The sequence below is a fragment of the Anolis sagrei genome, chromosome 4, assembly GCF_037176765.1.
Source record: "Anolis sagrei isolate rAnoSag1 chromosome 4, rAnoSag1.mat, whole genome shotgun sequence".
Classification (NCBI taxonomy): domain Eukaryota; kingdom Metazoa; phylum Chordata; class Lepidosauria; order Squamata; family Dactyloidae; genus Anolis; species Anolis sagrei.
The window spans coordinates 83,521,300-83,547,868 of NC_090024.1; the positions used below are offsets into that span (position 1 = coordinate 83,521,300).

The 26,569-nt window shown below is 46.7% G+C and overlaps 1 protein-coding gene and 1 long non-coding RNA gene across 4 annotated transcripts in view; one reads left to right on the top strand and one right to left on the bottom strand.

Moving 5' to 3' along the window:
* Positions 1-2,366: 2,366 nt before the first annotated feature.
* On the bottom strand, positions 2,367-5,163 carry LOC137096933 (uncharacterized). The gene is made up of 2 exons (XR_010909818.1): positions 4,054-5,163; positions 2,367-2,822 (listed from the first exon to the last, which is right to left on the bottom strand). It is a non-coding gene; the product is annotated as an uncharacterized lncRNA (long non-coding RNA).
* Positions 5,164-14,275: 9,112 nt separating this feature from the next.
* Positions 14,276-26,569, top strand: part of TFAP2A (transcription factor AP-2 alpha) — a 38,330-nt gene continuing 26,036 nt past the window's right edge. Inside the window, exons 1-3 of one of the 3 annotated variants that reach the window (XM_060774797.2) lie at positions 14,276-14,658; positions 19,600-19,626; positions 21,604-22,038. In XM_060774797.2, coding sequence (XP_060630780.2) covers positions 14,290-14,658; positions 19,600-19,626; positions 21,604-22,038 — 831 coding nt within the window. In that variant the 5' untranslated portion in view covers positions 14,276-14,289. Of the gene's footprint in view, positions 14,659-16,779; positions 18,575-19,599; positions 19,627-21,603; positions 22,039-26,569 lie in introns of those variants that run through there. The other 2 variants (XM_060774796.2, XM_060774798.2) reach the window with 2 other exon arrangements.

Below are 26,569 nucleotides of genomic sequence, written 5' to 3' on the forward strand. Positions count from 1 at the left end.
GCAGGGGGTTGGGCTGGATGACCTTTGGGATCCCTTCCAGCTCTATGATTTGCCCAAGGCCATCCAGTGGGTTTCCATGGCAGAGTGGGACTTGAACCCTGAGTAGTAATCGCGGATTCATAACCTTGTTTGGAAAATATAGTGGTGAGCTGAAGAGTTCTGCTAGTTTCTCTTTTCATTTGGGCCCCTTCTAAACTGTCATATAAAATCCAGATTATCTGCTTTGAGCTGGATGATATAGCAGTGTAGGTTCATATAGCTCAAAGAGGTGATCTCCAGTCTGGAGTAGATTGTGGCTCTAGGCTATGCTTCCTTTGCAGAAGTCAGGAAACCTGCCCAGCCAAGCTGATGAAGAACGATAGAGTTGTGACGACACTTTAATGGCCTTGGTTCCCTCACTGTGATTCTGAGATGTGTAGTTCGGCGAGGCCCGAGAATCCGAAGTGCCCTTCCCTACACTACAAATCCCAGGATTCCGTGGGAGGTAGCCGTGGCAGTATAAGTGAACACTTTAATGGTGTAATGTGAAAGGGACATAATAAATGCAGTGTGACACGACTTTAACTTGCCTCGTGGGAACTGTAGTTTCTCAAGATCTTTAGCCTTCTGGGCCAAAGAGTATGGGTGCCTCACCAAACTATAACTCCCATGATTGCACAGCACACCATTGTCACCCTGTGTAAAATATACATATTTAAAATCTGTTCCTGGTTTGAAAGTGTTATTTGCTGTTTAACTGTGCGGTACTTACTTTGGAAGTAGTTGTTCTACTCCAGAAACTTCGTTTTTGTGGCTGCCACAAACTACGTTGAATTGTTTGAGACTCAATGAGATATTCATTTTAAAAAGTATAGCAAAATGTGCTGCAGGATGTCCCGCGAAAACAAAGTTTTTGCAGTTTGATAAACTTTTTTCCAAGTTTGTATGATAGAGCCAATTAGAAAATGACATTTATAACCCAAGAACTAAAATCGTGTACCGTGGAAAATGTTTCCTTCGGGCTCCGATTTTGAGACGACACTGGCTTCATTTGGGACGACGAGGAGGAGGATTACTTTGAAGCGAGACTTCTTGGGTTTTTTGCATCCATACTGTAGAATTAATACAGTTTGACTTCACTTGAACTGCCACGACTCAATGTTTTGGAATCCTGGGCGTTGTAGTTCTACAAAGGCCCCTTCCACACAACTGAATAGTGAATACAATCCCACATTATCTGCTTTGAACTGGAATATATGGCAGGATGGACTCAGATAACCCAGTTCAAAGTAGACATCGTGAGTTTTCTGCCTTGATATTCCGGGGTTATATGGCTGACTGGAAGGGCCCAAAGTTTTTTGACTTCTCTGACTAAGGCCCCTTAGACACTGCCATATAATCCAGATTATAAAAACAGATAATCAACACTACCTGCTTTGAACTGGATTCTCTGATGCCCCTTCTACACTGCCATATAAAATCCGGATTATCTGCTTTTGAAGTGGATTATGTTAAGACCCATTAACACTACCACCTAAAATGCAGATTATTTGCTTTGAACTGGATTGTGTGGCAGTGTAGACTCATATAATCCAAAGCACATAATCTGGATTTTATATGGCAGTGTGGATGGGGCCTGAGGGCCCTTCCACACAGTTATAAAACCTAAAATATAAAGGCATAAAATCCCATAATCTCTGCATTGAACTGGGTTATCTGACTCCACACTGCCATATCCCACATTATCTGCATTCCAGTTGAATGCAGATAATGTGGGATAGAATAATAGAGTTGGAGGATAGAATCGTAGAGTTGGAGGAGACGTCATGGGCCATCCAGTCCAACCCCCTGCAAGAAGCAGGAAAATTGCATTCAAAGCACTCCGACAGATGGCCATCCAGCCTCTATTTCAAAACTTCCAAAGAAGGAGCCTCCACCACACTCTGCGGCAGAGAGTTCCACTCCTGAACAGCTCTCACAGTCAGGAAGTTCTTCCTAATGTTCAGATGGAATCTCATTTCTTGTAGTTTGAAGCCATTGTTCCGCATCCTAGTCTCCAGGGCAGATTTTATTCAGCTGTGTGGAAGGGGTCTTAGAGCCCTTCCACACAGCCCTGTATCCCAGAATATCAAGACAGAAAATCCCACAATCTCTGCTTTGAACTGAGTTATCTGAGTCCACACTCGGATAATCTGGGATTTTCTGTCTTGATATTCTGGGATATAGGGCTATGTAGAAGGGCACTGCCAGATCACCAGAGATATGCAAATGATCTGGGATCAGATCCTGGGATATAGCTCAATGTAAATCCAGCCAAAGCGCATTCCTTCTACAGTGTGGATGCATCCATATCTTGTTGCCCTAATAAACACAATCATAACAAAATCTAGAAGACAGAGATATCTTTATTGGGTCAACCAAAAATGCGCAAAGGTACAGCCTGCAAGCTCCACTGGCTTCTCTATCACTGGACACCTGAACAGACACTTTGAACGGAGATCTCTCTGCTTGCCTTTTTCCCAAATGTCTTCAAGACGCGTTCCCACGAAAAGCGGCTCCGTTTGAAAGGGTGGAAGGGAAAGCCTCTGAAACAACGCTGACAAAAACACCCCCCACCCCCACCCGAGAAAAAATTCAGAGCAGTAAACATTTGGAGAAGTCAAGAACTCGGGAAGCCCTGGAGAAGAATTTGGTCAGAGCTGCCAAGTTTCTGTTCTTGCTTCCCTCCAAGGCGTTAAGGCGACCCTAGGAGAGATCTTTCCGGGGCTTCGAGTGTGAGAGGAAATCCGAAGCCTTCTCTCCAGAGTCGTAGTACTACTTTCCCACAGGAGACAGATGAAAATCTGGAAAGGAAGAAAAAAACAAACACGAAAAGCCCCCAAAAGTCGCCTTTCTTCCCTTCCAGAGTTAATCTTTGAGGAGAGACACTCACATTTTCCGACAAAGGAGGAAACCTTTTCCTCTGAGACCTTGATACCTTGCCTACAACTCTGAGACCTTGCCTACAACTGTGGCTGGAACACATCATGATCAGTGTAGACCAGGCATGAGCAAACTTGGGACCTCCGGGTGATTTGGTCTTCAACTCCCACCATTCCTAAAACAACCTCGGGATCTTTCCTTTCCACAGTCAACCTCTTAAGTAAGGTTTATTTCATCATACTAGGGGAAAATAGACTTAAAATTCAATTTCTGCCTCTTGCAGAATACTGGGGTTTGTAATTTAGGGAGGAGTCTTTAACAGCCCCACTAAACTACAAACACCAGAATTCTGCAGGAAGCAGAAACCGGATTTTAAGTGGATTTCCCCCCTAATGTGATGAGAACTATATAACACAGAATTCTGGGGTTTGTAGTTTAGGGAGGCGCCTTTAACAGCTTCATTAAACTACAAACCCCAGAATTCTGCAGGAGGCAGAAACTGGATTTTAAGTGGATCTTTCCCCTAGTGTGATGAGAACTATCTAATGCAGTTTCTGCCAACTGCAGAATTCTGGGGTTTGTAGTTTAGGGAGGAGCCTTTAACAGCCTCACTAAACTACAAACCTCAGAATTCTGCAAGAGGCAGAAACTGGATTTTAAGTGGATTTCCTCCCCCCCCCCCCCCCCAGTGTGATGAGAACTATATAACGCAGTTTCTGCCAACTGCAGAATTCTGGGGTTTGTAGTTTAGGGAGGCACCTTTAACAGCTTCATTAAACTACAAACCCCAGAATTCTGCAGGACGCAGAAACCGGATTTTAAGCTGATTTCCCCCCTAGTGTGATGAGACCTATATAACACAGAATTCTGGGGTTTGTAGTTTAAGGAGGCACCTTTAACAGCTTCATTAAACTACAAACCCCAGAATTCTGCAGGAGGCAGAAACCGGATTTTAAGTGGATTTTATCCCCTAGTGTGATGAGACCTATATAACGCAGTTCAATACAGTTCAATTGCTGTCTATGGCTCTACTCAACTGAGCACAGCGTTCTATAGCAGTATAGATCCAGTTGTTGTTTTTTGTCGTGTCAGGAGCGACTTGAGAAACTGCAAGTCGCTTCTGGTGTGAGATCCATCTTAACTCATCCCTACCTGCATCACGCTTAACTATTCCTTATTCTCCAACTCCTAACCGCGCGTTAACTGTGTTCCTTGCAAAGCCGGCTTGAGTCGCATCTTGTATCCGATCTGCTTCGGTTCCGCAGCGCCCGGTGCAACTGAAATGCCGATCTAGCTGTAATATGGACTCCCTTTGGTGTTTAAACCTCCTTAGAAGCGGAGAAGCGTTACGAAAGCGTTTTTCCGGAGGCCCATCGGAAGGGACGATTGAACGCGGTTCGAAGCGAGCTTCCAACTGTGGTTAACCATCGCACTCCCATAAACGCGCGCCAAAGCAAGCCTTTCACGGGCATCAGCGTTTGGTGTCATCTCCATCCTCCGACCGGTTCCAGGATTTCCTCTGTCATCAAAAAACCACGTTCTTCAAGACCGGTTTGGGACGGCATTTGTGGTCAAGGCAGAGGCTGGAGACAAGAGGCTGGAGGAGGCTGTGGAGACAAGAAAAAAGGGGGAGAGAATCAGAGAAGGAGCGAGAATAGGAGAGAGATTGCAGAGACAGAGAAAGAGAGCAGGCACCCTCTGCCTGAACCCTCTAGGCTTGTTTCAGAATTTCTCCTTCTCTGTTCAACCCGAAGGGAAAGCGGAGGCTGTGTTTTGGGGATCTCAGCCAGTCCCCGGATCCCCTTCCAACTCTGGCCCTTTCCTGCCCCCGAGTCGCGCATTCCCACGTTGCAAGGAGAGCACCCTTCCGATCGCCCAGGTTTTTCCGCGCCTTCCTCGCTGCTACGAAGCCGAACAATAGAAGAAGACACTCGAGGAGGGAGGGAGGAGAAAGGAAAGCCCCCCTCCACAGTGGGTTGAGGGAAGCCGGCTCCTCCTGAGCTGCTCCCGGCCGCGTCCATCTATCATTCCCCCAAAGACAGGGCGCGGGCCCCCCACGCATTCCTGAGCCAGTGCGCAGGCGCGGGGCAGGTAGCGCCCTGTTCTTTACGGCCAGGTGAGCCGCCGGCAGGTAAGCAGAAGGGCTTGGCCTCCGGAGAGAGGCAGGCGAGCGAGCGGACCCCAGGACCGGCAGGCACCCGAGGAGAGAGAGCGAGAGGCAGCCATGTCACTCCTTGCCAAAATGGGCGACTGGCAGGTAATCCTTACTCCTTGGCCTCCTCTTGTCTCCTTCTCTCTCACACTCTCTCTCTTCTTTCTTTACTCTGGGAAGGGGAAAATGCACGCAGTTCAAGTGTGCATCTTGACGCCCTGCCAGTCAGAGAGAGAGACATCTCCAGGGCCACCATTCCACAGGTGGAGTTGCCACCCCGTCGCTCACCTGACTGAGGAGTTGCTGCTGCTGCTGCTGCTTCTGTCCCCTCGGGGCCTTCATCTGCGTGGGTTGCTTTCTTCCTTTTCGCTTCATCAGTCGCCCTGTGGGCTATTTGTCACCTCGGAGCGTGCCCTCGGGGCTTGGCAGGGAGGCAATAGAAAGGCCTCAACAGCCAGCCAGCTTCTCACTTGGCTTACAATCCCCTTCTCTCTTGTAGGTCTAGGAGAGCAGGGCTCTGGGGTGTACATTACACGCCCCAAGACACGTTTTTCGTGCCTTGAATGTTCTCTGGGTCTATTTGACTTGCTGATTCCAAACACGACAACCGTTGTCCCCCACCAGCGCTAGTTTTTGAGATACAGAACACATGGCATCTTCCAGTCGCCATAGGAAAATCATGGCAACCATAATATCTAAGAAACTAGAGCTGGTGGGGTCTATCCAATTTACTTTTCTGAAGCAGTGTCCCAAATTATCCCAGGAACAGGCCTAAATTCTAAGACACCAATATTGTATGTGCTGAGCTGTGTTAATAATAACAATAATAAATATTAATAATATATTAATAATATATATAATATTAATAACATATACAAATAATATATATATCATATAAAATATATAAAAATAATATTAATAATATATAATAATATTAACATATACGAATAATATATAATAATATTAAATGTATAAATAATATTAATATATAATAATATTAACAACATATTAACAACATATAAGAATAATATGTATAATAATAATAATTAATGTTAATAATCCCCCCTTTCTCCCGATATATGGAGTCAAGGCGACTAGCAATAAATATAAATATAAAACAAAGTAAATTAAATTTGAGGGGCTAATTTGTAGGCCATGGCGAGGTTTGAAGGAAAGCACTTCACTGGCTGCGGCTCCCTTTTCTCTGGAGTCTCCAGAAGTCTGTTTTGTTGGAACCGCCAAGGCTCCTTTCACATTTGGGCCGCCTTCCTTTCTTTTGCCATGTCCAGGGCTTTTGTAGACAAGGCCTGTGTCTGTTGAGTGTTGTATGTCCCCCTAGCCTAGATAGGAGGAAGGAAGGAAGGAAGGAAGGAAGGAAGGAAGGAAGGAAGGGAAGATGGAAGGATGTCAAGAAGGAAAGATGGAAGGGGAAGGGAAGGCAGGCAGGTAAGAAAGAAAGAAGGATGGAAGGAGGGAGGGAGGGAAGGAAGGAAGGAAAGAAGGAATGAAGGAAAGGAAGATGGAAGGAAGTCAAGAAAGAAAGATGGAAGGGGAAGGGGAAGGGAAGGCAGGCAGGCAAGAAAGAAAGAAGGAGGGAAGGAAGGAAGGAAAGAGAAAGAGAAAGAGAAAGGAAGGAAAGAAGGAAGGAAGGCAGGAAGGAAGGAAGGAAGGAAGGCAAGAAGGCATGAAAGAAAGAAGGAAGGAAGGAATGAAGGAAGAAGGGAAGGAAAGAAGGAAAGAAAGAAAGAAAGAAAGAAAAAGAAAGAGAAAGTAAGCACCTGTAACCCTGCAGCGTTGTGTTCCTTCAAGTCGACTTTTGGAGACCCTTGGAATTTCAAAGCTTAAGGAATGGTCAAAGTGTGTTTTGCCAGTTCTTTCCTCTGAAACATAGCCTACAGCGTCTGAGATTTCTTTTCAGTAGTCTCCCTTCCAAGGATTAATCGGGGCTGACCCTGCTTAACTTGCAAGATCAGGCATGAACGGGTGCTTTTAGGTAACCTGTCTACATATAATATATCAGTATCGGTGGCTTAGGGAAGGAAGAGGGAAGGCGGAAGTTATGGAGGCGGTGAGCAGCTCCAGTCCTGGAGAGCCTTTGGCGCCTCAGGTGTGAACACCTCGTTGGTTCGGCGTCCGTTTTCTGTGTGTCCGCTTGGGAGGGAAGGCTCTTAGGGTCCAGCCCCGCTCTCCTTTCAGTGGCCCAACCACTCCTGCTTCCAGCTTCCCTTCTTACTCAACGTGTTGCCCGGGAGTCACGTTTACTTACTTTCCACCTCTCCATTTCTGCTCTTCTCTTCCCCACCCCTCTCCAAAACACTAAGTTGCAGCGAAGTGGGAGCAGCGAGCTTTCCGCGAGGTTGTCTGGGTTTACCCCACGCTTTCAGAGCGTAAACCCACTCTAGAAAGTGTGAATTTGAAACGTCGGGCCTTCCTGCGTTCTGTGGTCGTTTTCGGTTTGGAAACTTCTAAGCCTTACTGGATACGAGCTTTAAAGTTGAGGGAAATGCCCACTGATTTCTAAGGGAAAGCTTAGTTTGGGATTGTAAAACACTCGGGTTGACCGGGGCCGAATTTGTAAGCAATTGTAAGAAAGTCGATTAGAAACCCACGTAGGAAAGCAACAATTCCAGATCGGCGGAGTCCTCTTGAACTCCGAGGGAATTTTTTACATGTGGATACGCATTATAAAGTGAGCCTGGATCCAAGGGCGCTTCCACATGGCCCTATATCACAGAATATCAAGGCAGAAAATCCCACAATATCTGCTTTGAATTGAGTTATATGAGTTCACACTCAGATAATGTGGGATTTTCTGCCTTGATATTCTCGGATATAGGGTTGTGTGAAAGGGACCCAAGTCAAAAGTGAGTCAAAAGAACACATATCCATTTCAGGTGCCTTGGGCCCCTTCCACACAGCTGATCAAAACCCCACATTATCTACTTTGAACTGGGCTATATGGCAGTGTGGACTCAAATATCCCAGTTCAAAGCAGATCTTGTGGGGTTTTCTGGCTTATATGGCTGTGTGGAAGGGTTCATATTGGTAAGAAACGCCGAAGATCCGGTTATTATTAATACCTCCAGTGCTCTGGGCCTACTCAAGTTATAGTAGTGTATGATGGGGAATAGTTTGAGTAAAATCCTTAAGCTTCACCACTAAGGCAGAGCATTTCAGTTAGTAATGCTTGATGGCCTAAACACTAAAGCACCTTCCACACAGCCATATAACCCATAATATCAATGCAGAATAACCCATAATAACTCCTTAGAACTGGGTTATCTGTGTCCACACTGCCATATATCCTAGTTAAAAGGAGATAGTGTGGGATTTTATTCAGTTGTGTGGAAGGGGTCTAAGCAGACCCTGCTGTGGAGGAGAAGAGAGAGGAAACTGGCTTCCAGTTGTAATTCAAGTATGACAGCCAATGCTAGGTAGCTGTGAGTGAGACTGTGACTCTAGAGACCTGGGTTCAAATCCTTCTCAACTGTGGATTGAGTGACATTGGCTGATTCACATTGTGGGACCTTCGACACAGCCTTCTACGCATATTATCTGAGCATGGATTCATATAACCCAGTTCTAAGCAGATATTATGGGATTTTCTGCCTTGATATTCTGGGATATAGGGCTGTGTGGAAGGGCCCTGCCTCAGCAAACTCCAACTGAACAAAACTTCCGAAAAATCCCTATGATAGGGTCCTAAAAGTCCCAAAAGTCTAATATGAACTTTGAGGCACATAGAAACAACTAACTATAGTATTGCCTGAGGATGAAGGAGGGCCTCTACAGATTGTTGAGAATTCTTAAGAGTTTTGGTCAAGTTCCCAACCTCTCTTACACTGAAGGAAGAAAGCAGCCTGTAGAAAGTTTGCTATTGTTACAGCTGGAAGTTGGACTGTAGGTTGTTAACAAAAAATAAATAAAAATCAGAAAGACATTTCTGCCAGGAGGTGAAATAATATTTCCTTGAGATATGAAATGCATAGTTGTACTTGGCATATAATGTGTGGTGTGACATCTATGTGCATATGCATAGATATATAGATATGTAGATATGATATCTGAGTGTGTGTATGGTTCAGTCTATAGCTATATGATAGATGCATGTGAGGCATAGTTGGGAATATACATGCATTATACATTATACATATATGGTTGTGAATATATGTTAGCTCTAAATGTGCATAAATGTGTGGCATACATACATTTTATCTACTGGATATGTTCACATATAATATATCTTGCCCTTTGTATTTACACAGATATATCTGCATACATATAATATATCTATTATATATATAGAGAGAGAGAAACATAACTATTCACATATAATATATCTTGCCCTGTGTATACACACAGATCTATCTGCATACATATAATATATCTATTATATATATCTATATATCTATATAGATCCTGGAAGGACTCTATGTGAAGTGGTTCAAATATTGGACTGGGAAACCAGTGTCTGAACCCCTGCTCAGTCTTGGGAACCTACTCTCTCAGCCTCAGTCCCACACCCTTAGCCTTTTATCCTTTTTGATCAAAAGGTAATAGGTTGGACTTAGGGTTATGATAAAGACTTGAAGGCCTACACAATTACCAGCAGCACAAAGAAAACCTGTTATATACTGTACTTGCAGACTTAGGCTATAACTATGTGATATATGGTATATGCTCGTGTGATATACTGTAGGGCATAGATATACACATGAGATAGTGCGCCTGCGTGCATGCACGTGTCCTATCCTGCAGCTATCACACGTGCCATAGGCATGTGCCTGCCTATTTAGGTTGCCTTTCTACGTCGGTGTGGAGGACGTTGTCAAGCTTTGCTCAATGCGATGCAATTATAGGAGTGGTAGTTTTGCCAGGTCTTGGAGGCACCAAAGAGTGCTACTGTTTCGCCCAACTACAGCTCTCCGGATCCTATAGCATTGAGCCAAGGGGTGCCAGGCTTCATTCATTCTACAGTATAGGAGGCCAGGGCACCCTTGGACTCCTCTGAAAGCTCTGCTCTTGGGGACATGTAGATTTCGCTGTGGTTCCACCTTAGGGGCGTCCACCACCTAAGCTGGATCCACTCACTCCCTCTACTCGCATTCACCAGTGGGCCGCTTTTAGTCGGGTTGAAGGGATCCTTCACAGAGAGAAAGCAACAGAATTCAAAGTTTTGAAAACTTAAAGGTTTTGAAGACTTTGAATGTGTCAAGCCTCATAAAGGACTGAGCCCACGAAGACCTCAGAGTCGGAGGCACAGTTGTCATCATTTTGGGGGAAAATACCCTGCAGGAATGTAGCTGGACTATCAGGAAAGAAGTGGGGCTCAAATCATCAAAAATGTAGTGTGTACGGCCTCAAAAGACCTTCTTCTGAATACAGAATATTTATTTATTTATTTATTTATTTATCCTTCTTACCCCGAAGTTGACTCAGAGCTGCTTACAAGATATATAGACATACAATATATTATATTATTAGCATAGTACAATAGCAGTATTAAATATTACTATATTGTACTATACCATTATATTGTAATATTATTAGTAATATTACATGTAATATAAATATATAATTATAATATCATATTATTATTATTAATATTATTATTATTATTGGTAGTAGTATTATATAGCATTACAGTATAATATTATAAATATTAGATGTATATACATTATATTATATTATATTATATTATATTATATTATATTATTATTAGCATAGCACAGGAGGCAAGGTGGAACTGTCCCTGGTCCCCTCTCTCTTCACTGTGGCCCAGTGCAGCAGTTGGTGCTAGGGGAGGGTCCCCAACTGATGAGGTATGCAGGAGACAAGATGGAACTGTCATCTGGCCCCCTCTCTCTTCACTCAGTTGGTCCTGCAGGGAGAGGTCCCCAATTGATGACATAAGCAGGAGACAAGATGGAACTGTCCTCTCTCCCCCCCCCCCCCCTTCACTCTGGCCCAGAGCACAGTTGGTGCTGGGGGGAAGGGCTCCCAACTGATGACATATACAGGAGACAAGGTGCAACTGTCTTCTGGCCCCCTCGCTCTTCATTCTGGCCCAGGGCAGCAGTTGGTGCTAGGGAGAGGGGTCCCCAACTGATGACATATGCAGGAGACAAGATGGAACTGTCCTCTGGCCTCCTCTCTCTTCACTCTGGCCCAGACCAGCAGTTGGTGCTAGGGAGAGGGGTCCCCAACTGATGACATATGCAGGAGATAAGATGGAACTATCTTTTGGCCCCCTCTCTCTTCACTTTGAAGGAGTCAAACAATGGATTCACAGGACAGGAAAGGATTTGCCACTTAAATATTAGAACAAACTGCCTGAGGGTTAGAGCTGTGCAACAGTGGAATTCACTACTTCCAGTCTCCTTCTCTGCAGGTTTTGAGGCAGAGGCTGGATGGCCATCTGTCGGGAGGGCTTTGATGATATCTTCCTGCCTGGGAGAATGAGGCTGGACTGGAGGGTGCTTGCCATCTCTTCTAACTCTTATGATTCTGTGATACCTAGATGGAAAACGACTCTGCCTATGCTCAGTGAGCACTATAGTCGAGGTCTCTGAAAAAAGTCGGTATGGGATAATGGCTTCTGAGCCTATGGTTTAAACCTGGATTTCACAGATTTCTGTCATTCAATCCCTATCGGCATTAATGCTAAGCCCTCTGATATTTAAATGCCATAAGTGGAGTAGAATTCATTTCAGATGCCATTTACTCGGATGGCAGCCCATTTCTCCCGGCTACCATCCCATAACTTGGGGGATTCTTGGGGTGCATTCTTGGGGTGCATTCTCAGAACAACACCTCAATCTCTAGTCTAGCTCCTCGTTGAGGTCTGGAAGCTTGATGACACAAGAGACTTGTGCAGTCCAGGGATGAAACCCAACACAAGCAAACAAGCGACAAATCAACACTTCATTGGGTTGTTGTAAGCTTTCCGGGCTGTATGGCCATGTTCCAGAAGCATTCTCTCCTGACGTTTCGCCTGCATCTATGGCAGGCATCTTCAGAGGTTGTGAGGCCGGCCATGAAAGCCTTCGACAATCCATTCAACACTTTATTGTCGCCAGGGTCGCTTCCTTTCCGAACACCACGGGTTTTGTGGCGTCCTGACTTTAAAAGTTCGCCATTGTGGGGGGCTGGTTGTTGCAAAGTACCAGAAAAAATGGGAAATCAAGAAAAGAGAAAAATCTCTTGTCTAGACATTGATCAGCGAGGCAGGGTTCTTAAATCAGAGGAGAGCCAGCCTTTCAAGTCCTCTACAGGCTGATTTAGGTGCCAGACTTTCCACGCATGGAACTCAGGCTGGATCTACGATGCATTATAATGCAGCTTCAGAATGCAGATTGACTGTTTCCCCCTGTTTTCAGAGTGCTGTCCTTTATTTACTGTCCTGATTTTAGAGTTTTTAGAATTGCTACAAAGAGACAAAAATATTTTTTTTCATTTTCATGGTCTCCTTTCTGTTGAAGTTGTTCATGTGCGTGTGGATTTCAACGGCTTCTCTGTGGAGTCTGACATGGTGGTTGCCAGAGTGGTCCAGCATTTCTGTGTTATCAAATAATATACCGAAGATGCCTGCCATAAATGCAGGTGAAAGGTCAGGAGAAAATGCTTCTGGCACATGGCTCGGAAAACTCACAACAACCCAGTAATTCTTGCCGTGAAAGCCTTCCACAATATATACCTCAAAACCTCTGAGGATGCTTGCCATAGATGGAGGCAAAAGATCAGGAGAGAATGCTTCTGGCACAAGGCCATACAGCCCAGAAAAACTCACAACAACCCTGTATTGCCAGCCATGAAAGCCTTTGAGAATACATACCTCACAACCTCTGAGGATGCTTGCGAAACATCAGGAGAGAATGCTTCTGGAACATGGCCAAGCTATTACCTTTTGTTCAAAAAGGACAATAGACTAAGGGTGTGGGGCTGAGGCTGAGAGAGTTGGTTCCCAAGACTGAGCAGGGGGTTCAAACACTGGTTTCCTAGTGCTTCTGGAACAGCCAAGAAAACTCACAGCAACCCAGTGATTCTGGCCGTGAAAGCCTTCCACAATACAAACCTCACAACCTCTGAGGATGCCTGCCATAGGTGTGGGCAAAAGGTCAGGAGAGAATGCTTCTAGCACATGGCCATACAGCCCGGAAAACTCACAACAACCCTGTGTTTCTGGCCATGAAAATCTTTGAGAATATATACAGTACTTCACAACCTCTGAGGATGCTTGCCATAGATGTGGGCGAAACGTCAGGGGAGAATGCTTCTGGCACATGGTCACACAGCCCGGAAAACTCACAACAACCCTGTGTTTCTGGCCATGAAAGCCTTTGAGAATATATACAGTACCTCACAGCCTTTGAGGATGCTTGCTATAGATGTGGGCGAAACGTCAGAGGAGAATGCTTCTGAACACGGCCATACCGCCCGGAAAACCGATTAGCAGGCCCTGATTGTTTACACCTCCCAACATAGGATTCCCCCGGCAGTAAGAAGCCAGACCTTGAAACTGCTAGGCCATTAAATGCTAATCAACGTGCCCAATTGAAACATTCACACCTACCTCGAACAGACAAGAGTTCTTTCTCCCACCCTGGACATTCCAGAGATACATAAACCCCATTTTCCTAGTTTCTAACAGACCTCACAACCTCTGAGGATGCCTGCCATAGATGCAAGCAAAACATTAGGAGAGAATGCTTCTGGAGTATAGCCATACAGCCCGGGAAACTCACAATAACCTTGTGTTTCTGGCCATGAAAGTCTTTGAGAATATATACCTCACAACCTCTGAGGATGCTTGCTATAGATGTGGGCGAAACGTCAGGGCAGAATGCTTCTGGCACATAGCCATACAGCCCGGAAAACTCACAACAACCCAGTTCTGCAATGGATGGGCATTTTCCTAATAGGAGCAACCATTGCCCCTGCTGGGCCTGGCTTTGATTTCGGTGTGTTTGCAGAAGGAGACAACTGGGGATCACAGGTACAAGAGGGAAAAGGAGTGAGAGAGAGAAGAATGGAGAGGATCCTTTAAAAAGGAAACCATTTGGGCCTCCTCCCCTAAGCCTCCCTCTTTCATTCTGGAGGAGAGGGGGGGGGCACCTTTCTGTTGCTTTTGCAAAGGAGGGGGCCAAGCGAATCCAATCGGGGGGGGCTCCTGGGGAGCTCCTGGCCGCGCGCGCGCCCGGTCTTGGCGCGCGCGGCGCAACTGGGCTGCGCCTGCTATGCTAATGAGGCGAGGCGGCTGCGTTGGGAGAAGACTGGCTCAGGGAAAGGGAGAGGGGGGAAAGTTTCGACCATTAGAGGGAGATCTGCGAGCGGGCACAGCGGATCGCCTCCTCCTCCTCTTCCTCTTCTTCTTCCTCCTCCCCTCCTCCTCCTCTTCTCAAGCCCAGCAGCGGGCGCGCTCTGCATGCCAGAGGAGAGCGCCAAGGCAGGCAGGCAGGGCATCACAGCCTCCCCTCTCTCTCTTTTTTTTCTTTCTCTCTCTCTCTTCCTTTCTCCCCCCTCTCTCTCTCGCTTGTCTCTCGCCTCGCCAATCCATGAAAATGCTTTGGAAACTGACGGATAATATCAAGTATGAGGAATGCGAGGTAAGCGCTTTCCCCTCACATCAGGGGATCCCCGAGTCCCTGCTTCCTGATCCCTTTCCCCCTCTCCCCAACAACAACAACAAGGAAGGAAGGAAGGAGCTCAGGGCAAGTTTGGAGCGAGGTGACTTGACTTCTCCCCTCTTTTTTGGGTCTGGACGCTGCAAGGCGAGGGGGCTCTTCAAAGGGAGGGAAGGTCCACAGTTGGGGGGCTGAGGAGGCGAGAGGGGCGGAGAAGGACATGGAAGAAGATGGGCTGAATGATGGATGGATGGACGGATGGTATCGGGGAGGGAGGGAAGGAAGGAGGAAAGGAAACGAAGCAGCCTGGCGCCGGTAGAGGGATCCCCAAGACCTCGAGACGAGTCTTCCCTCGCCCCGACGGTGGCAGCAGCAGCAGGGCACCAAAAAGATAAAGAAAAGGTTCAAGGAGTGGCTTCCGGAGTAGTTTGCCAACTCCGAGTCTGTTTTGCGCCCTGCTTTACTCGGGGTTTGGAGGAAAGCGGTTCCTCGATGGCAGGAAACTCCGATTTGGCACAGAAACTGGTTTTTTGTGTGTGTCAGGAGCGACTTGAGAAACTGCAAGTCGCTTCTGGAGTGAGAGAATTGGCCGTCCGCAGGGACGTTGCCCAGGGAATGTTTTTGATGTTTTATCATCCTTGTGGGAGGCTTCTCTCATGTCCGAGCATGGGAAGCTGGAGCTGACAGAGGGAGCTCATCCGCGCTCTCCCCTGATTCCAACCTACGACCTGACCTGTCGGTCTTTAACCCACTGCACCATGGGGGTAATGGGTACCTTTGCCGCACAGCGCTGCAGATGCTCTTTCGCTCTTTCGGGTCCCCTCCCTGACTATTTTCTATCCAGGATGCCCTAATAGTAGAGGACTCACCTTTTTTTGGGTGGTGTCAGGAGCGACTTGAGAAACTGCAAGTCACTTCTGGAATGAGAGAATTGGCCGTCTGCAAGGACGTTGCCCAGGGGACGCCCGGATGTTTTGATGTTTTATCATCCTTGTGGAAGGCTTCTCTCATGTCCTCGGGTGAGAAGCTGGAGCTGACAGAGGGAGCTCATCCGCGCTCTCCCCCGGATTCCAACCTGCGACTTGTCGGTCTTCAGTCCTGCCAGCACGGGGGTTTAACCCACTGCGCCACTGGGGGCTCACCTAAGATACTGGATGACTCGTGTAGGCGGGCAGAGGCGTTGAGTATGAACAGAAGGATGCCATGGATCCCCAACGGGAAATGAAGGCTGCTCTGGAAAGAAGCCAAACTCACAAGTGTTGGCGACCCCATTGCGCGCTTTGCAACCCTCCTCCTCCTAAGTAGATTGCAGTCAGGACCATTTTAAACCGGTTTTTCTGTCTCCTTCACATTCTGGTGTTGTGGTCCTTTGTTTGCAACCCCAGTAGAGGATTTAAAAAGCCCAGCATGGGCTAGCATTGAGATTTACAACTCTTTCGGAAGGGCGAGACTGTCAGAAGCGGGGAAATTTGGGAGCTTGCAGGTGGAAAGTACCCCTTAATGGCAAGAAACGGGAAAGTGGGGTCCTCCTGCGCTCTCCTCCTCTACTCTTCCCCTTCCTACAATCTTTTTTTGGGGGGTGGGGGGTGGCAGGTGGCAGAGCCATTCTTTGAAACTTGTCTTGCCCATCGCTTTGGCTGTGTCTCCGTCTTCGTTGCTTGTTTTGCTTCGCCTTTTGACGGTAAACAAACAGCTACAGCTCGGTCGCGGTGCTAGGAACTTAATCTTGGGAAACTGACACCGGTTAGAGTGAGAAGAGACTTCCAAAAGCCATCCAGTCCAACCCCATTTCTGTCAGGTGAAGGAAATATACTCAGGCGTGGACGCTTATCTCAGAGAGGTCCACGGGGAAAGGTCCACTGCCCTATATCCCAGGATTTGATCCCAGATTATCTGCTTATCCCAGATTATCTGGCAGTGTAGATTCATATAAATGTTTTTCACGTCAGGCGTGACTTGAGAAACTGCAAGTGGCTTCTGGGGTGAGAGAATTGGCCGTCTAGGTTACCATCCTCGTGGGAGGCTTCTCTCATGTCCCCGCATGGGGAGCTGGAGCTTAACCCGCTCTCCCCCGGATTCGAACTGCTGACCTGTCCTCAGCAGTCCTGCCGCACAAGTCTAGTCTTGTTGGACTCTTTGAGTTGGTACTCAACTCCATTTCTAAGCCGAAGGGTTTAGAGACACCTCCAAAGTCATGACTGCATGTTTTCGAATTGCTAGGTTGGCAGAAGCTGGGGCTAACAGTAGGAGCTCACCCACTCCCCGATTGGAACCTCCGACCTTTCGGTCAGCAAGTTCAGCAGCTTTAACCCACTGTGCGGGGGGGGGGGTCTGTAGACTCTATAATCCAGTTCAAATCAGAGAAATCTGGGACCAGATACTGGGATGTAGGGCAATGCAGGTTCAACCAGAAGGAAAGGGAGGGCAGGGAAAGCCTCAGGCTGACGAGGTGGCGCTCTTGGGGGAGCACATCTACACCAACCATGGAAAACCGTTTCAGACCTTGACTGGAGAAAGGACTTTAGTTGGACAGATGGTTATGTACTCAGGCCCTTTCCACACAGCTGAATAAAATCCCACATTATCTGCTTTGAACCGGCAGTATGGACTCAGATAACCCAATTCAAAGTAGGGGCTTTCTGCCTTGATATTCCGGGTTATATGGGTGTGCGGAAGGGTCCTTAGAGGCCTGGATGGTGAGGCCAAAACCGCAGAGGGTTGGTGCACGTGCGTGAACGTGTGTTTTTTTTTTTTTTTTTGTGTGTGCCTTTGGTGAGAGTTCGACTTCGGAACTGCGTTAAATGGCTAATGTAGATGGGATCGGTGGGGGAGAGGCTGGGGCCCCTTCCACACAGCCCTATTTCCCAGAATATCAAGGCAGGAAAATCCCACAATATTTGCTTTGAACTGGGTTATCTGAGTCCAAATTCAGATAATGTGGGATTTTCTGCCTTGATATTCTGAGATATAGGGCTGTGTGGAAGGGCCCACAGATAACCCAGTTCCAAGCAGATATTGTGGGGTTTCCTGCCTTGATGTTCTGGGATATAGGTCTGTGTGGAAGGGTTCACAAATAACCCTGTTCAAAGCAGATATTGTGGGGGTTTTCTGCCTTGATATTCTGGGATATAGGGCTGTGTGGAAGGGCCCACAGATAACCCAGTTCCAAGCAGATATTGTGGGGTTTCCTGCCTTGATGTTCTGGGATATAGGTCTGTGTGGAAGGGTTCACAAATAACCCTGTTCAAAGCAGATATTGTGGGGGTTTTCTGCCTTGATATTCTGGGATATAGGGCTGTGTGGACGGGGCCTTAGAGGCTTGGCTGGTGAGGCCACAACCGCAGAGAGCTGGTGCACGCGCGTGAAGGGCGCTTTTTCTTCTTTTTTGCGCCTTTGGTGGGAGTTCGGCGTCGAAACTGCGTTAAACGGGCAATGTGGATGGGGCGGGTGGGGGAGAGGTTGTGCTTGCGAGCTCTGCAGAGGCGGTAGGGAGGAAAAGGGGAGCAGGGCGCCTATGGCGGCGGCAGAGGAGTTGCCGAGCCAGTCGGACGGGTTGAGGAGCTGGGAGCTTGAGCTTGTCCGGGCCGGCAGAGCAGCAGTCGCCACCCCTTCCTTTCCCTTCCTTCCTTCCTGCCTTCCTTTCCCTTCCTACCTCTCTCCCCCCGAACCCGAAACCGGGGAGAGGCAGCTCGGCGGGGCCGCGACGGGGATCCAGCCGGGAGAGAGAGGGGGCCCTTGCGCCATGGAGGCCGCCACGGAGGCCCCCGCCACGGAGCAGACGGGCCCCGAGAAAGAGCCGGGGAGGAGCGTGGGCCACGACGAAGAGGAGGAGGAGGAGGTGGGGGAGGAGGAGGAGGCCCCGGAGGGCAGCTTCTCCGCCTTCGCCCCGCCGCCCCAGGTGTGCCCTGGGCTCAAACCCCTTCCCTCGGCTCTGGGCTCTCCTTTCCCCCTTCTATCCACTCTTTCCCCCCTTTTCTTCCTCCTCCTTCCCTTCTTTTTCTCTCCCTCTCCGGCCTTCTCCACTCTCTGCCTCCCTGGCTCCTTTCTCTTTCTCTTCCCAGGCTTTGGAACCTTTTAAAATGTGGCCCCTTCCCTGTGATTCGTCAGACGCCTCTCTCTCTTTCTCCCTCTCTCTCTCCCCCTCCTCCTTTTTGTGTCTCCCTCCCTCCCTCCTTTCCCCCTCCCTCCCTCCCTCCCTGATTAGATCCCCTGATCCTTCCCTTCAATGGACGTCATTTAGAACAGACTCTGCCTTGAGTCGCCGCCTCGCTTCACGCTCGATTTCCAGCTATTCTTCCCTTATTAAGTCTTCGTGTAATATTAATAGTCATGAATATCTGCTATTAGGGACTCTCGCTATTAGGGAGAAAAGCAAGCGGCGGATTTTTCTCCTCTCTCTCTCTCTCTCTCTCTCTCTCTCTCTGCCTCTTTCTCTCTCTCTCACGTGAAGTCAAAGGAGGGGAGGGCAGAGGGAAGAGGGAGGGGGCGCACACACATGCGCTCTCGCCCACACGCACCCTCTCTCTCTCTCCTCTCTCTCCTCTCTCTCTTTCACACGCTCAACTTTGCTTCCTCTCGCCTCGAGCTGCTGCGTTTGGGGTCCAGTTCGGATGGCTTCTCTTCGCCTGCGGTTCCCGGCTCGGGCGGAGCGGCAGCTTGGGCGCTGGGGACTGGGGTTGGGGGCAGTCTAGGCTTCTCTTCCCATTGTGTGAGTGTGGATGCGAAAGAGGGAAAGAGAAGGAAAGAGAGAGAGAGAGAAAGAAGCTGGGAAAGCGGCAGCTTAGGACAGGAAGAGCAAGGAAGGAAGGAAGGAAGGGGAGACGAGGAAGCGAGAGAGCGCGCTCCAGAGCAAAGAGCCATACTTTTTTTCTCTGCCTTTTTTTCTCCTCCTGCCTTGACTCCGTCGCCCCGCAAACCTCGCAGATGTTAGTTCACAGTTTCTCGGCGATGGTGAGTGGATCCAGATTTCTCTTCTTCGGGGCTGGGGCTGGAGGAGGAGGAGGAGGGCGAAACCGCGCTGAGACCCCCGACCCTGCCTGGCTTCCTTCCTCTCCCGCATCCCACCCAGACCTGGCTTCCTAGCCTTTCGCTTTCAAAGCAACACCCCACTTCTTTGAGGAGCCCTGCGGCTGCGCCCAGGTCGCCACAAAGGGCTTCCACTCCCTTCCATTGTTTTTCCTCCCCCCCCCCTTTTTTTTTTTTTTTGCTTTCGTTGTTATCGTCCCCGCTCTCCCTCTACAGTTCTTTTCTGCTTCTTGGGAGATGGAAGCTGAAGACCTTTTAGCATACACACACTATATATATATATATATATATATATATATATATATATATATATATATATATATATATATAATGAAAGGTGTTCAACTTCCATCTTCCATATGTATATATATATGGAAGATGGAAATTGGGTTGGGGAGAATATATATATATATACACACACATATATAGAAAGGTCTTCAACTTCCATCTTCCATACACACACATATACACACACATATATATATAGTGAAAGGTCTTCAACTTCCACTTCCACTTCAACTTCCATCTTCCATCTATATATATATATACAGATGGAAGATGGAAGTTGGGTTGGGGAGAATATATATATATATATATATATACACACACACAGAGTGAAAGGTCTTCAACTTCCATAGGAGGGAAGTTAGGTTGGGGACACACACATATATATTCTCCCCAACCCAACTCGGCCCCATCCCCCACCTTGCATTTGTATGGCTGTTAATTGGCTTTAGACATACCTGTGGGCTATAATCTCATAACCACCGAAGTCCCAATTGCACCCATTGCAAAAGTCATTTACATTTGCTTCCCTCTTCTTTTCCCGGCCCGCTTTTCCTCTGTTTCTGTTTTATCTTTTTGTCATTGCTTTCCCCCAAAAAATATTTAATCATTTTGTGTGTTCAGAAATATATCTATGTCATCTTTGTTTAGAGAGTTCTGTACTAATCTATCAGCACAGGCTGTGTATTATTATTATTAGAATAATATTATTAGAATACAGTTGCAACCAACAACGCATGTTGACGGCTTGTCCTTCTCACAACTCTCTTCCTCCTCTTGCAAATACAAAACCGGATTTGGCTCGCATTTCAATCGTCTATTTTTGAGAAATTGGCATTCGTGTCTCTCTCTCTGTGTGTGTATAACACACACACATATACACACACACATAAAAATATATAACTCACATACACACACATATATAAAATTCACTCACACACATATATGCAATTTTCTCAAAAAGAGACTACTGAAATGTGGTTTTGTGTATGTATGTGCGTGCGTATACACACACATTCATATGAATTTTTGGCTTAGGAAAAAACGAACAATTACAAAGCTTGGTCTCTTTCGCTTCGTTTTTGGGGTGCAAAAGATGCCACAACGTTTCAAGACACACACAGGAGAGAGAGAGGTGTGATTTTATTTTTTTTCCATTTTCTCATCAAACGAAAACAATCAGTGACCTTCCCCAGGAAGGAAGGAAGGAAGGAAGGAAGGAAGGAAGGAAGGAAGGAAGGAAGGAAGGAAGGAAGGAAGGAAGGAAGGAAGGAAGGAATCACCCTCTATTCTAATCCCAGTGGATGGACCTTCTTGTCCCCTCGACTGCCATTCATTGTTATTGATACAGATTCACTGTTCTTATAATTAATACAGATGCACTGGAAAGATGCAGATGGCATTCAGGAGCTCTGAAAGCTCCAGAACTGCTTTTTGTTTGGATATTTGTTTTGTTTGGCAGTGATCTGGGCTGGGTTTGTTGTGAGGAGTCTGGGTTATATGAGGGAGTGTTTGGAGGGTGGTTTTGTTGGGGATCTGCAAGCCTGCCCGCCTGATTGTGACCTCCGTCTCTGTCTCCCCTTCTCTCCTCTCCCCATTGCCTGTCTCCTTGCCCAGGACCGCCACGACGGGGCCAGCAACGGGACGGGCCGCTTGCCGCAGCTGGGCTCGGTGGGCCAGTCGCCCTACAGCAGCGCCCCTCCGCTCTCGCACACCCCCAACGCCGACTTCCAGCCCCCCTACTTCCCCCCGCCCTACCAGCCCATCTACCCGCAGTCCCAGGACCCCTACGCCCACGTCAGCGACCCCTACAGCCTGAACCCGCTGCACGCCCAGCCCCAGCCCCAGCACCCGGGCTGGCCCGGGCAGAGGCAGAACCAGGAGGCCGGCCTCCTCCACTCCCACCGCGGCCTGCCCCACCAGCTCTCCGGCCTGGACCCTCGCAGGGACTACCGGCGGCACGAGGACCTTCTCCACGGGCCCCACGGGCTGGGCGCCGGACTGGGAGACCTGCCCATCCACGCCATCCCCCACTCGCTGGAAGACGTCTCGGTATGTAAGGAGAAGCCCTCCCCAAGGCTCTCCCCTAGGGTTTCCGGGGCTGGGGGCTGGGGGGCAGCGTCTTCCTCTCTCTCTCTCGACCCTCAGCTGATGGAAAAGGAGGATTTCCAACCCTCTTCTTCCACCTCTCTCTCTCTCTCTGCCTTGGGTGCATCTACACTATAGAAATAATAATCATAATAATAATAATAGCATTATTATTATTATTATTATTATTAATCCAATACAACAGCCAGCAGAGTGTCTGCTGTGGACTCATCTTGTTGTGTTTCAAATAATAATAATAATAATAATAATAATAATAATAATAATAAATAGAATTAAGTGAGAATTTCCAACTCTCTCCTCCCATCTCTCTCTCTCTGTCTTGGGTGTATCACACTATAGAAATAATAATAACAATAGCAATAAAGTATAGGATTAAGTGAGAATTTCCAATCCTCCTTTCCCACCTCGCTTCCGTTCCTTCGGTGAACCTACACAGTAGAAATAATCATAACAATAACAGTGAAGTATAGAATTAAGTGAGAATTTCCAATCCTCCGTTCCCACCTCTCTCTCTGCCTTGGGCGCATCTACACTGTAGAAATAATAACAACAACAATAACAATATAGAATATAATTAAGTAAGAATTTCCAATCCTCCTTTCCCATCACTCTCTGCCTTGGGTTCATCTACACTGTAGAAATAATAATAATAATAATAATAATAATAATAATAATAATAATATAGAATTAACTGAGAATTTCCAATCCTCTCTTCTCACTTCTCTTCCCACCTATCTGCCTTCCTTGAGTGTATCTACACTGTAGGGTGTAGATTCGAATCAAGTGAGAATTTGCAAGTTTTTCTTCCCACCTCTCTCTTTCTTGGTTGCATCCGCACTGTGGAATTAATCATATACTATAGAACCAAGTGAGAAATCCAACCCTCTCTTCCCTTAGCTCTCTCTCTCTTCAATAATAATAATAATAATAATAATAATAATAAAGAATAATATAATATTAAAATTAAGTGAGAATTTCCAATCCTCTCTTCCCACCTCTCTGCCTTCATTGTGTGCATCTACACTGTATAATTAATTAATAATAATAACAATAATAATAATATAGTATAGAATTAAGTGAGAATTTCAACCCCTCTCCCCGCACCTCTCTTTCTTCCATGGGTGCATCCACACTGTGGAATTAATTATGTACGGTCGAATTCAGTGATTATGTGTACTCCTCTCTTTCCACCTCTCCCTGTAGAAATAATAACAATATAGTATAGAACTGAGTGAGGATTTCCAACCCTCTCTTCGCACCACTTCCTCTTCCTTGGGCGCATCTACACTGTAGAATTATTATTATTATTATTATTATTATTATTATTATTATTATTATTATTATGTATCGAATTAAGTGAGAATTTCCAACCCTTTCTTCCCACCTCTATCTCTTCCTAGGGTGCATCTACACTGTAGAATAATAATAATAATAATAATAATAATAATAATAAGTTAAATGAGAATTTCAAGCCCTTTCTTCCCACCTCTCTCTCTTCTAAGGGTGCATCTACACTGTAGACAGAATAATAATAATAATAATAATAATAATAATAATAATAATAATAATAATAATAATAATACGCTTGGGAAGGGTCCGACGTGTGATCCAATACAACAACCAGCATAGTGATCTTGTTTGCTGTGTACTAATCTTGTAATAATAATAATAATAATAATAATAATAATAATAATAATAATAAAGAATTAAGTGAGAATTTCCAAGCCTCTCTTCCCACCTCTCCTCTTCTTGGGCACATATAGGACTAATAGAAGGAGTTTTTTTTTTAAGTGAGGTGATTCCTCCCCAATTTAGCGACCAACCACACCACAGGATCCTATCTGCTTATTCCAAGAGTTAGGATTATTGTAGTTCGAGACCACTGCCATGGCTCGATGCTATGGTGTCTTGGGAGTTGTGGTTTTACAACCCTCTTTTCCATCCCGAGTCTTAGAGAAAGAAAGAAAGAAAGAAAGAAAGAAAGAAAGAAAGAAAGAAAGGGGGAGAGAGGGAGGGAGGAAGTCCTAATTCTTCCTCCCTCCCCCAAAACAAAGAAATTCTCCACCAAAACACCCAGCGTTCTCGAGGATGGAAGCACTGAATGGAACCGGATGGGGAAGGAAGAATAGGAAAGCTAACGCAAATGGCGAGGATTGTTCCCTCAGGCAGGTGGAAAAAAACCCAAGCGAGCCAAGGACGGGGCTTTGTAGTTGGAGATCTCTGGGCGTCCTTGGCTTGGTGGAGAGGGTTTGCCTGATCCGTAAAGGGCATTCTCGGCAAGGCTGGACTTGCACGGAGAAGGCAGGGCTTCCCCAAAGAGTCCCTCCCTTCCCGGCTTCGGCAGAGAAAACAATTTAGTGACAGGCCGGTGGTTTGGTGGCTGCTTCCAAGCAGAGAGACAGACCTTTTGTGGGTCGGCCGGAGAAGGAGGCCTGTGGGGTGGAGATGGGCTTTTCTCCCCCCCTCCCCTTGTCCTTGTTGTGTTGCTAAAAGGACACCCTCGGATTACAGTATATCAGATATCACCCCCCACTATATCCAGTTGACAGTTTAATGATGTCGTCCCTTGTTTGGGTTCAGGAAAATTCCTCCCCCTTTAAAAAAGTTATTGATGACGAATCGGGATCCTTTTACACACCGACTAGGATTTCATCCTAGGAAAATGAGGGTTTGCCATAAATGCAGCGATTCTGAAATTGAGGGGCAAAGGTGGGATTGAGGGGTGAAGCCATTGAGGGAGAGATGCGGGGAGGGGGTGCGCCTTTTTGGAATGGAAAAAAAAAACGAGAGGCATGGGAATCGTTTGGAAGGCTGCACTCGCCCCTATCATCCTTTCTTGGGAGTCAAACCCATGGATCTCAATGGGATTTACATCTGAGGAGACTGGGACGCAGCTCTGTGTCAATTTTGCATTGAGGGAAAGCTAATAAGAAAGAATTCCGTTAAAAGCAGAAAGTGGATTTTAGAGATCTCGAATAGCAGATAATTTGACTTCCTCGCACGTGTGTTTAGATATCAAGGATGTGAAATATAATCTGACATCAGGCGGGGTTTCTGTTGTCAGGAGAAAGGGGAAAGAGAACCAGTGTTCCCCTTTGTTGGGATTTCGTTTTTGTTAGAATTGTATTATAACCGGGTTGTTGTGAGTTTTCCGGCATCAGAAGCATTCTCTCCTGATGCCTCAGATCTCTCAACCTCTGAGGAGAGAATGCTTCTGAACATGGCCATGCAGCCCGGAAAACTCACAACAACCCAGTTCTGCAATCGATGGGCATTTTCCTAATAGGAGCAACCATTGCCCCTGCCGGGCCTGGCTTTGATTTCGGTGTGTTTGCAAAAGGAGATAGCTGGGGATCATAGGGATTAGCTGGCCCTGATTGTTTTCACCTCCCAACAAAGGATTCCCCGGGCAGTAAGAAGCCAGACCTTGAAATTGCTAGGTCATTAAATGCTAATCAAGGTGCCCAACAGACAAAGATTATTTCTCCCACCCTGGATATTCCACAGATATATAAACCCCGTTTTCCTAGTTTCTAACAGACCTCACAACCTCTGAAGATGCCTATCATAGATGCAGGCAAAAACGTCAGGAGAAAATGCTTCTGAACATGGCCATACAGCCGGGAAAACCGATTAGCTGGCCCTGATTGTTTTCACCTCCCAACAAGAATTCCCCCGGGCAGTAGGAAGCCAGACCTTGAAACTGCTAGGCCATTAAATTCTAATCAAAGTGCCCAATTGAACCATCCACACCTACCTCCAACAGACAAGAATTTTTTCTCCCACCCTGGACATCCCACAGGTATATAAACCCCATTTTCGTAGTTTCTAACAGACCTCACAGCCTCTGAAGTTGCAGATGCAGGTGAAAAGTCAGGAGAGAATGCTTCTGAAATATGGCCGTACAGCCCGGAAAACTCACAAAAACGCAGTGATTCTGGCCATGAAAGCCATCAACAATACATTATATTATAACCTCCAAATTAAATTGCAAACAGGCGATATTCTGTTTCCTTTCAGGATAATGCTTCCTTAGATCTGGATCTAAAAACTAAAATTATCGAGTGTGTGTACATGAAATCCACTTTCTCTTTAAATGGAGTCGGATCCTAATCTCGAAATCCGTTAAGGCGAGATATTAAGCAGTCGCAAAAATGGCGCTTTTGACCCTCGGCTCCTTTATTGGGTGCCTCTAAAGGGAGAAGTTCTGTGGGGGGAGAAGGGATCCGGGTGGTGGAAAAGGATTATTTTAAATGCCCGCCTTGTTAACCTTTCCATAGAAAGGCGGCTGCTTCTCGGCCCGGAAGAGCTGCTTCCAGCCAAGGCGAGAATTATTTCGGCATAAAGATCTCGGCGGGATTTTAAAACCCGAGCAGTCGGTGGCGTTTCTCTCGGACTCCCATCGAGGGGGAGAAATCGGACAAATCAAAGCGTTACGCCCCACTACATTTGCTTTATGAGTGGAGGGGCCGCC